This window comes from Balaenoptera physalus (genome assembly GCF_965194825.1).
Source record: "Balaenoptera physalus genome assembly, chromosome: 3".
NCBI classification, from domain to species: Eukaryota; Metazoa; Chordata; class Mammalia; order Artiodactyla; family Balaenopteridae; genus Balaenoptera; species Balaenoptera physalus.
The window spans coordinates 26853954-26866302 of record NC_138890.1 but is presented as its reverse complement, the minus strand read 5'-3'; the positions used below and the strand labels follow the sequence as shown (position 1 = coordinate 26866302).

The 12349-nt window shown below is 38.5% G+C and overlaps 1 protein-coding gene across 9 annotated transcripts in view; it reads right to left on the bottom strand.

The window, feature by feature from the left end:
* FBXW11 (F-box and WD repeat domain containing 11) overlaps positions 1–12349 on the bottom strand; it is a 130823-nt gene that overhangs the window by 25808 nt on the left and 92666 nt on the right. For all 9 annotated transcript variants that reach the window (XM_082456465.1, XM_082456464.1, XM_082456463.1 and 6 more), the window contains 2 exons: positions 7259–7445; positions 6299–6389 (listed from right to left, as the gene is read on the bottom strand). In XM_082456465.1, the coding sequence (XP_082312591.1) occupies positions 6299–6389; positions 7259–7445 (278 nt within the window). The remainder of the gene's footprint in view (positions 1–6298; positions 6390–7258; positions 7446–12349) is intronic.

Sequence of the window (12349 nt, the reverse complement as noted above, 5' to 3'; positions counted from 1 at the left end):
GTGGTTACCAACGTTCAGGCTACACCCTGGGGGCCCAGAAGGTTGCTGCTAAATGTGACTCCACATAAACCCAAAGTACTACAAAGGCGAATACATAACCTGTCTTGTCAATATATATATGGTGTTATTTTCAAAATTCATATCATCATTCTTAGTTTTAAAACATACACAATTGCTTTAAAATATTATTGAATCAGTAAGCAGCTTTGCTACTCTGTATAATATTTCAATGAATAGAAAAAGCACATTTATTTACTATCACATGGGAGCTTGAAAAAAATTTTTTTAACTTTCATATGGGAATCCCCATACCAAAAAGAATTTCCTACATGCTCTCCCACTACTCTAAAATGTTTTTGAGAACCAAGAGACTGGGTTATAATCTACTACTGTACCTAAAGCCCTGAGGACACAGCAGAGAGAAGCTGGGTAAGGCAACACGATCAGCCTGTGATACACCCATCCCCTAAGGTGTCTGGACAGAGAACACTACCCAACATAAAAGGCCAAGCCATACCCTCTATCTCCAGCCCTTAAACAAGAGCCAGAGGTCAGGACCTCTCAAAAGCTCTGCTAGATAGCAGGCTTTCATTCTAAGTCAAGTAGAAGTTAGGAAATGGCTTAGCTTCTCAACACTTAGAACGAGCCTGTTTTCTAAAATACATTTCTGAATTTTAAAAGAAAAAGGCTTACCAAATCATTTTTGATGGGTCATTTTAGGAAGTTCCCATCTAGGGCTATTTTAAAAATTATTAGGTTCCTGAATCCCAAAACAAGTATAGTTTGTTTCAAAACGCCAGGAAAGGGACACTAAATGAGATCAGGGAGCTGACTACTTTGTTACACACCAACCGGGTGTAATTCCTAAGACTTTACTCTTCTCAATTCTCAAGGCCACCCACAAAAGAAAGGAACACTTCCTGCTGACTGTGCCTGCCCAAAATACTACCTACCACCATATTTGATGACGTCAACTGGCTTATATAAGCCAGGACTTTTTCAGAAAAACTAGACCTTTAAAAATGGAAGGCAGCCCATTGTAGTAGAAAATACCTAGGTCAATTAGCAGCTTTAGCAAATGACTTGGACTGTTTGAGTTGCAGTCTCCTCCTCTGTAAAAGATAATATATACTTTCTCAAATCTGTTGGAAGGATCAAATGAGATTACGTACATACAGTGCTTATCACAGTGCCTACAAACGGTAGCAGTGACGCTCTTTCTCATTTGTGGAGAACACTGACCAAAAGGAGTAGGCTGTGACCAAAAAAAATCTCACCAAATTGCCGGGAACTGTTGTCTCAGTCTAGGCTGATCTTCAATGCTGATAGCCCTGAGCCCTCCCCAACCATTCCCAGGAAGGGGCTCAGCCTGCAAATGCAATTCAACAATCATCTTAACTTCAGCAGTAGGAATACAGGGCATACACAGGTGCACCTCTTTAATGATGCAGATACCTGCCATTTCACTTAGACATCATGTGGTGTGGCTACTGTAGAGGAATATTTCATGTTTTTGAGAACTTGTAAAATCCCCTTACCCTGTGCAAATTTTCAAAATACTGGGAAAGTAGCCATGATACACAGAGTATACAGCAGCATTTAAATTGGCAATAGAGTGAAAACAGATGTCTGAGTATGAAGGAATAACATTATTTTTAGAAGCCTAAACACAACTGGGTGGGTGGGCAAATTTCAGCATTTTCTGGTTAGGACAATGTTAATATCAAGTTTGCAAACCACAAAAAAGCTCCTCACTTTCCCTGAATAAAATGTGGTTTATTAAAAGGTGCGATACAACACACCATCATTTTACTAGTGGTCTGTTCCAAGGAGAGTGCTTCAAAGGCTTTAATCCAGTGAATAAAAAAAGGAAAAAGGTATATTACATGAAAGAGTTTGCCCCTACTCTGAGATGGCAAAAGAGAAAAATCCAAGTTCAGGACATCAGAACTCTGACTGCTCGAGTCTATTATAACAACTCCCATCTCTCTGTTGAGGGACATCTGAGGGCATGGTAGGGCGAAAAGAGCATGGACTTTGGACTAAGAGTCTCAGTTTTGACAATTTGAGGACTAAATTAAATTACTGTGGCAAAGTACCTAACAGTAACCTCATCATTAATAACAATGATGATGATGGTGATAATAACAATTAAGACTCTAGACAGCAAAGGAAATATGGCTGCTTCTTTGAGGACTGTGCCTCGGGTTTTCCAGGGATTCCTTCTCAATTCAGAGGCACTCTAAATTCTCTCCCTCCCACCCTAGCCCCTCTCCTTCTCTCTCCCCCTGTGTGTGCATGTGTGTGTGTATGGCAAGAGCACCCATGAGAGATGAACCTTTGCAGAGAACTAAGAATTCTTATTCTCTCCAGACTTCATTTCTCACAGTCTCATTTCCTGAATAATAGGGGTTGGCCACACTAAGCCAGGTTCGCTACTTTTTTCTTAAACATTAGCCAATTTCTGTCAGGTCAATGTGGAAGGGCAAGGCCATCTGCTTGTCAGAGCCAAATACGGGAATGGATAGATGACAGGAGCCAGCACATGAACTGGAGCTGTCAAGGTAGAGCAAGAAGGATAGAAAGCAAAAGGTGCTGTGAACTGGCAACCCTGCAAAGCATATGGGAAAAAACACAAGAGACTCCAAGGCTGTGTATGGGCAACCAGGGAGGGGGACAAAAACATCCACTTGATGTTCAGGGTGTAATTTATCTTTTGGCAATAGGCTTAAAACCCTATAAAGCACTACCTTTGCCGTAACTGGACTAAAACAAGGCCAACTAATCTTATCTTAACTCATACGCTTTTTTCAACTAAGAGTAAAGGACACTGAGTTTTCACACAATTGGACAAAGATGAGAAGATCACCCTGAAACGTCTGTAGGCATTTAACAACATACCTCTTTCTCCTTCTCTTCTGGAATTTTCTACTTTGAAAATGACAAACAACAACACTAAGCCTAGAGCTGGCCAGAGCTCAGTTAAAATCCCTTCTCTTCTACTTAACTATGTAGGAAGTTCTAAAATTTCTCTTAGTCTCAGTTTCCCCTCCTTACAGATGAGGATGACAGGTAGCTTGTTGTAAGAATTAAATGCAATTAATAATCTATGTAAGTCACACAACATGGTTCATGAGTATACTGCAAGGGCTCAAAAGAGAGTACTTGTAATTATTATAGTCTGCTTGTGAGGGTTTTGTACCAGGCACATGGGTAACAGCCAAGCCTGTGAGTCTCTCATTTGTTTGACCCACGGATCACTGACACAACTCTCTGCTTTGTGTGTCTACTCAGGACAGAATAAAACACACTCACAAAACAGAGGTAAAGAACTCTATTTTGATGAAATACCAGTGATCTATAGCACACAAAAAGTTGCATTACAAATCAAAACTACAATGAGATATCATCTCACACCGGTCAGAATGGCCATCATCAAAAAATCTAGAAACAATAAATGCTGGAGAGGGTGTGGAGGAAAGGGAACACTCTTGCACTGTTGGTGGGAATGTAAATTGATACAGCCACTATGGAGAACAGTATGGAGGTTCCTTAAAAAACTACAAATAGAACTACCATACGACCCAGCAATCCCACTACTGGGCATATACCCTGAGAAAACCATAGGTCAAAAAGAGTCATGTACCAAAATGTTCATTGCAGCTCTATTTACAATAGCCAGGACATGGAAGCAATCTAAATGTCCATCGACAGATGAATGGATAAAGAAGATGTGGCACATATATACAATGGAATATTACTCAGCCATAAAAAGAAATGAAATGGAGGTATTTGTAATGAGGTGGATGGAGTTAGAGTCTGTCATACAGAGTGAAGTAAGCCAGAAAGAGAAAAACAAATACAGTATGCTAACACATATATACGGAATCTAAGGGGAAAAAAAAAAAAAAAAAAAAAAAAGGCCATGAAGAACCTAGTGGCATGACGGGAATAAAGACACAGACCTACTAGAGAATGGACTTGAGGATATGGGGAGGGGGTGGGGTGAGATGTGACAGGGTAAGAGAGTGTCATGGACATATATACACTACCAAATGTAAAATAGATAACTAGTGGGAAGCAGCCGCATAGCACAGGGAGATCAGCTCGGTGCTTTGTGACCATCTAGAGGGATGGGATGGGGAGGGTGGGAGGGAGGGAGATGCAAGAGGGAAGAGAAATGGGAACATATTGTATATGTATAACTGATTCACTTTGTTATAAAGCAGAAGCTAACACACCATTGTAAGGCAATTATACTTCAATAAAGATGTTAAAAAAAAAAAAAAAAAAAAAAAAAAAAAAAAGTTGCATTAAGTGCAGAAGAATATAAGGTTGATCACAGACTCAACTACTCACTGGCTGTATGATCATGGGCAAGCTATTTAACCTGGGTGAGCCTCAGGTTCCTCAGTTTTAAATATGGACAGGGCCTACCTTTCAAGTATTGTCCAGAGTGTTAAATGAGAAAATGCATTATAAAATGCTGACAGTATCTAGGACAAGTAAACACTCTATACGTGGTACATTATTTTTATTATTATTACTATGAGTGAAAGTACCAAAGTATAAAACATCATCCCTTAAACTAAGAGATCTAGCCCACAAAAATCTGGAGGAGACTCTTGTGGCCAACCAGTGGGTTTTCCTAAACCACACTTTAAGAACCACTGGGTAGACCACCATGATATAGAGGGTTTGTGTCAAAAAGGGTTTTCCCCCATAGCTCTATTTTTCCCTCACATCTGCCTCTTCCTAACTTTAAAATATTATTTCAGCGTGAGGGAACGGTTATGTTAGGTGGTGTCACATACTGTCATGCCATAGAAAACTGAGTTCATACTGTCGATTATAACAGTACTAATGGGAATTAAATAAAATAATATATGTCACCAAATCTTCAACCTGATCAAAGTTCTTCCAGAGTTCCTATTTATTAATGATTGACCTTAGACATCATCCTTCTTATAATAAAGGACTTGCTGAAATTATTCAAGGAAATGTGGAGATACTTTATAAAGAATAGTTGGGAGGAAAAAAGTAACAAGTAATATAGTTTCTAAGATCTATGCATAAGCAGTGTCTTAGTAAAACTACATGGGGTAAAAGACAATCCCTCTAACCTGAAACACACATACACCAACCTAAGGTTCAAGTTAACACTATGTTTCAGCTACTAAAACTGTAGGAGCAATTTATTCTAAGTTTTGAACTGCCAGTGGATCAATTAATTCCTAAACTTTAGGATTTGTATGGCAGAAGTTTTAAATCATTTAACCTTCCCTAAAAGGTTACTTTATAGCTCATTTTAGGGAACAGAATACTCAAGACAATGGTTTGCATTTGAAATAATGATATTCCAGTCATATTCAGATTTACTGTTAACAAAGCGATTCCATTAGTTCACATCTGCCTTAAAAAGAAGGCAGCGAGGAGGGGCCTCAAAAAAAAGCACATGTTTCTCCATTAATGAATTTTGGCACAATAACTTTTGTGGCTATCACCTGGGGGTGAGGATTACTTCATGTTTGGGAAACTGAGTATAACTTTATGGGTGATACAGCATTGCCTAGCAAAGGCTGAACTTTTTTGCCAAGGAGGAAATAGTGAAGTAACCAAGACCTGCCAAGAACACATGTGAAAGAGTTAATCAGAAATGCCTGTGCATGTCTTTCTTGGTTCAAGGAAAAGGGCTAAATAATAAAACTGAACTAATTAGAACACATGAACAATATCAAACATCTCCAATGTTTCTCATCAAGTTCACAGAGTTTTACTGGTCTGGGGAAGTTACACTCAAATCCAAAATGGTCTACGAGCATAATTTGCTCTATAAAGGCCACTTAACTATTGCTTAGAATCATATTTGAGTCCTTTTAATGAAAAAGTATGGGAAATGTACAGAGGAAACTGAGACTGTGCCTTCTCTAGTTCTCTAGAGATGGCTCAAAAAGTGTAAAACTATGCTTACCTGAAAAATTGGGCCTTGGATTTAGGAAATTTCATCAAATTAAAATAAAAAGTTAATTTTGGATTAAGGTTTTAATTAACTGGTAGCCTTGCAGAAGCATTTCATGTTTTAGAAAAGTTAGATTATTTTTTACAAAAAGGCACTATCTACTCTGAAGGATAGCTGCAGATTACACATTGATTGTGACATAATTGCTGTAAGACTTCAACTTAAAAAAAAAAAAACAACAGTTCTATGATTTTAGAACTAGACAACTAAGAACACTAAGACAACAAAGTTGAGAACAAGACACAAAGAGCCCATAAAACAGATAAATCATAAAATTACCTCTATATCCTGGATAATCTTTGGGTATAATGACCTATAAAATGAATTGGGAGGGCCATCTGTTGGTCTGTTTTTAAACAGGTACTGATCCCTGGCAAATAAAAACAAACAGATGTTACATTTTTGCGCATAAAAGGGTGAATTTTATTTAAACATGGTGGTTACAAAGATGTATCTTTCAAGTCTTTTGACTTGCATTGAGCTTTAACAGTTCAAAAGCAGGATTTCTGACAATTAAGTGTACATGTTAGGCACAAGTTTACTTCAACTTACAGTTCTTTAGCATGATCCTAACCTTTCATTTTCTGAATACCCAACACAATAATCTAGCCTTTCATTCTACAGTTCTATAAAAAGTGTTAACGTAGCTTTGTGAAAAAGCTAACTGAGTACATAACTAACTTTTTCCCATAAAGAAAGCACAGCCCTAACCATCACTCACACCACCACCTATCTGTCCTAGCTGTGGCACTCTCTTTCTCTGTGCTGTCAGGGTACTGACATGTACAGAGCTATAAAGCTGTATTTCAGATAACAGGTTGTCTCTGAAAAATCCTGCCTGCTGTACCTTCCATCTTCAACCAGATCAATATCTAAGAGCAAAATGGCATTATTTGACTTTCTCATATTTTCCTTTTTCTTATCTATCTTTTGGTAATGGTGTCATCACCTAAGGAAAATGTGAAAGGAAAAGCATAAACACATAGCTTTGAAAAGCCAAATTGCTCAAACTGTACAATACACCTTAATAGTTAATAAATATAAAGGAAATATGCATTTCAGAAGGGGTTATTCTAACAGCTTTAACTTTTTTTCCCCCCAACTCTTGACTACTCATCTTTTCCCACTTGTTTAAAATAGGCCAACACATTTGGCAAGTATAATTGCATTTTTTAGTAATCAAACTGACCCTAGGTCAAATAAACTTTTTTCAAGGGAACAACCAACCTAAATACTTACCACCCTCTTCTTTCTGAAAGTCCCTTCCATAGAGGGTCAGTGCGGACCATTCGTTCAATCAGCTTCTTCCAAAGCATTCCTTCGGAGATCACTCGCTGCCATTCCTTACATACCAGCTCTGCTGCACACAGAGACCTGGCATCCAGGTAGGAAAGAATGTTTTCTGCTATGTGATCTAAACCTTGCTCTACAAAATAGAAAAGGCAATGAAGGAATAGGAAGGGAGATGGAAATGTACCAGTTACCATTTCCTTAAAGATAAGAGGAACAAAGAAATCCTGAACCAGGAAACATACCTGAGTAATATCAAAAGCTCTTCAGATATACAAGTGCATGAGTACATAAACATATACACTTCTTTTTGGTTCTGATTTTTTAAGATAAAACAATTGATGGCACCAGTTCCTGTGTGTAAAAGCCAACCCTGGACAGTTCTATATTTGTCAGATATTATAATAAATGATTTCTTTTCATTTTCTTTTACATAACTCTATGGGGTAACGACACCCCGAATTTTACAGACGAGGCAGAAAGAGGTAAAAGGATTCAAGGTTTTACAATTATAGGGTAGTGAAGCCAAGACTGGACTCCGATCTCTTGCTCCAAAGTCTGCATTCTTTCCCCTCTGATTTACTGTTTCTCGTAACAAATCATCCTATTAATACATGACCTATGTGAATCCCTTGGGGCTAAGGAGACAAAAAGGTGAGAAACACTGACTTACCTGAAAAAGTTTATGAAAAGTTAAACGACAATCCAAGAATTAAGTCAGGTGCACTTAGATGTATTTTTGTCAATCATTTCTCCATCTCCTTATGGAGGTAAAATCCTCAAAACCATGAACCACATGCCTAAAAATTCTAGAACCTTAAGACGTTTATCCTACACAATGCAAGTATCCTCTCAAAGACAACCAAGATTCAGCCTTTGCCTGACATTCACAAAGGTAAGAAGATCACTATGGTCAATGCTGTTGCCACCTGTACGCTCCCATCCTGTGGTTCTGGGCATGTCCTCTGCAACTACAAGAAATAAAGCTCATCCCCAGGCCTCCTCTGTGTTGGGGTGGGAACACTAAACACACAGTCGGAAAATTCCAATTTCAAGTCTAGGTTCACCACCTAGAACTTCTATGACATGAAACAAATACTTAAACAATACTGAAACATCCCTGCCCCTTGGTTTTTTACCAAATAACATGGTAATGGCCAGTAACAACTGTCCTTTCTCACACTATCTGTATGAATCAAAAAGTTTTACAGAAAGATTTTAAAGACAACAAAGTACCATTTGGGGTTAATATTTGTTCTCTTTTTCAAGATAAACAGAAGGAGTATAGTCATACTAACTTGGCAGGGTATAGGTAAATCGTTAAACTTTCAGAACCTCAATTTCCTCATCTGTATAAAACAGGGATAATAATCTCTGCCTTATTTTGAAAATATCACAATGAGATGATACATAAAAAATGCTTTACAAACTAAGGTTTTTTCCAACTCTAAGAATGACTATTTACACTGTTGATTATGGTTTACAGGCCCTTCATATACTAGTTCTACTCTATAGTAGGTCTAATACCCAAGTTATGATGTGATAATGAAGACTAACTACACTGGGACCACTATCTTTTCCTGCACATGTCATTATATTAAGAGTTAAGGCCGTCAAAGATTATATTGCCTTCATCTAACAGTCATATCACAGCAGACTCCTAAGATGGTAGTAAGCTGAATTAAAATCTTAGGCCCTTCCCCCAAAAACATCTATTAAAACAATTCCCCCTGGGCCTTCCCCGGTGGTCCAGTGGTTACGACACCGCGCTCCCACTGCAGGGGGCGCGGGTTCAATCCCTGGTTGGGGAGCTAGGATCCCGCATGCCGTGTGGCACGGCCAAAAAAAAAAAAAAAAAAAAAACCCAAAAAACAATTCCCCCTCATTTCTGTATTTGTATGGGTAGTTTAGAAGGGGGAGGGCAGCTCACACGGAAGTCTACAGTTATCCTCTCTATAATTCACCTTCAAAGCTTTATCTGACCCTTCCATTTCAGTCTCTACAATTCTGATTCTGTCATACAGAAAAGTGGATATTCCACACCAGATCTGCATGGTGGGCAAATGCAGTAAGTCTTTATCCCAAGTTGCTGGCAAACATGTTAAATGGGTCAGAACCAAGGACAGCACCCGTGATTCTATATTTCCCTTCAAGCTATCATACACCCATTCATTAAATACTCACAAGGTACCAACACTGAGCCACCAGTTCTAAATCACCTGGATTTTATACTACTATTATCCAGCCCATATCTCTCTATTCAGTCCTCAAGGATATTTGGAGAAACTTTGCCCCATGAAGACATTTATTTATTTATTTATACCATGTTTCTGACTTGCTGGTCTCATAACTTGATCCAAAAAGGAAATCAAGTGAATTTGATATGGTTACTCTCCATGTTTCCTTGCTGGTGCTTACTACATAAAGTTGGTATTGCAATTTTTTGTTTACAAGTTGGCACTAGCTGCTTTGTGTCACTTTTAAACATATATAACCCATGTTCATTATAGAAAAACTATAAAATGCATATAAGCAAATACCTTTAAATCCCTAAACCCCACCTCTCAGAGATAATGGCTTTTGACATTCTGTATACTATATCTTTCTAGGATTACACAATCTTACATAGTCTTTTCAACAGCTGATTAACTTTTGATAATCCATTTGAGAATTAGGCTAGAATGGAACATCAAATTCAATAGCCAATAGCTCCCAAATACACCTTCTCCAGTTCTTCCGTTCTTAAGACCAGGAAATCTGCTCATCAATCATCTCTGGGTACTATCATGCAGGATTACCAAACACAGTTGTACAAGCTGTATGTGCAAAATTGTACCCAGTAGCTCTGCCTACTGGTTTTCAATTACTTCTCAATGTTCCACAATTCTGAAAATCACAGCCTTAGGTTCTGTCACTATCCTGGCACACAACATTTTTAGCTCTACTTGTTATAGGAGCTATGTTAAAGACATCTTCATATCTTTCTTGGACTACAATTTTTCTGTCCTTTCTGGTTTTAAAACCATTATTCTTAGTGGGGAAATAAAAAAGGATAAGTTAAATGAGGAGTGAAAATATGCTGTTTCTTTCTATTACCACTACAGCATCTATTCCAAGTACACTGTCCCTTCAATTCTTCATGCTCTTGCTCCAAACAGTTGATTATTTTATTTGTTTTTAACTCTCCCAAATTCCTTAACCATTTTGGACAATTTCACATTATTTGGGGCTTGGCCTTCTTGATACCATTTTCAAAGGTTCAGGCTACCTTTTTGTGTATCTCCATGCCCCTTTCTTCCATCTCCTGCCCAAGTGTATTTAAAATCAGGGAAATTCATGGATAATCACATGGGGTTCTACTTGTGCCTATCCACTGACAGGATTAGCAAATTATTAATCAGAACTTTAAATTTCAGAATCTCTCTACCATCTTTAATCATATTTTCTTTTACAGTCTCTGGCCATGGCCTAATAAACTTAGCTCTTCTCTGAATTCTTCTAATTCTGGGGTACTTATCTGACTATCTTCTAGTTTCTACACTTAATATGAGAACACAGTCACTTTCCAAGGTTTATGTTAATTCTAATCACTAACCAAATCCTCCTAATTGGTTATAAATACACCCCTAACCAATTCCCCTCTCAAATCCTCTACTGAGAGAGGAAATGAACAGACAAGAACACATTATATAGCTGTCTTTTCAGGCCTCAGTGGCTGTCACATCCCCATGGTCTATATATGAACTGGGAAAGCTGCATCCAAATCCTCCACCTGGCTGGGCAGTCTATGAGCTGGTTCTCAGAAGCCTGTGTGGTTATACTTGAATCACTTAGGGTTACTGATCTGAGAAACAACAGCAGCAGAAACAGCTTCCTAAATATCCTCCTGATCCACTGAATCAGAATCTCTAGATGGTGGGGCCCAGGAATCTGTATTCTTAAGAATTACTACCAGATAATTCTGACATGCTGGGAACTACTGCTTCATAGCAATAGTATCCCTTTTAGTCCTCACTGATTTCCCGTCACCTCAATATCTCACACCACTGGGCTATCAATGAGATTCTGCATAAAGAAGCTCATTATTAGACACATACTTCCTACTCTTTCAAATGCCACTGGTCCAATTCGGCAACATCTCAGTGAAATCCATGAGATTTGATTTATTTCCTTTTCGTAATACTTTAAATTCACTTCATCCTTCTAGGGGGCAGCATGTTTTAGTCTCTCGGAAAATGCACTGGCTATAGAGCCATATACTCTGGGTTGAAGCAAATCAGTTTTCCTTTTTGGATCTCAGTCTTCCATAAAATAGGAATGATATTAAAAGCCTAAGCAGGATCATCTCGTATAATCTGCATGATAACCCTCTGAGATAGGCTATAAATAGCCTCATTTTATAGAGAAGGAACTTCTTAATTTTGTTGGAAAGGTTAATAAGGGGAGGTTATTCAGGAGCCAGATACAGAGCAGGTACTCGATAAATGTCAGTCTCTCTTCTTCCCTCTTCCAGAAATCACTTTAGCTGATATCATTGGTCAAGGAAGCTAAGCAGTAGTCCCCTTCCTTGTTACTTTCTGCAGAGAAAATCTGACACACCTCCCCTAGCAAATCGCTAATTCCTCACTAATAGCTTGGAGTAAGTCTCATACCCCTTAAATATTTAAAGAAGAATAGGAATCACACAACCTCTATTTTGGGCACCTTGAAGTAGCTAGCCCCAGGAGCCATGCAGACCTTATAACTTTCTGGTTTCAAGACTATTCAGAACAAAGAGGTTACTGAATAAGGTGGTCCATTTGCCTCGGCTAGAAAGTGCTCTGAGGTGTTAAAGCTAAGCATTTTCTTAAGTATCAATGTCTGGCTCTCATTTACTCAATGGTGCTGAGACGCCCCCATCTCCTGCCACCCCCCTTCCCAAGGCAATAAGAGGACACATTATGGCCTCAGAAAATGAGTCCAGAATACTGCACACACAGTGCTGAAGAAGTGCTGCTGTTGCTAATTATAGGCACCAGATGAAGGTCTGGAAATTTTTCA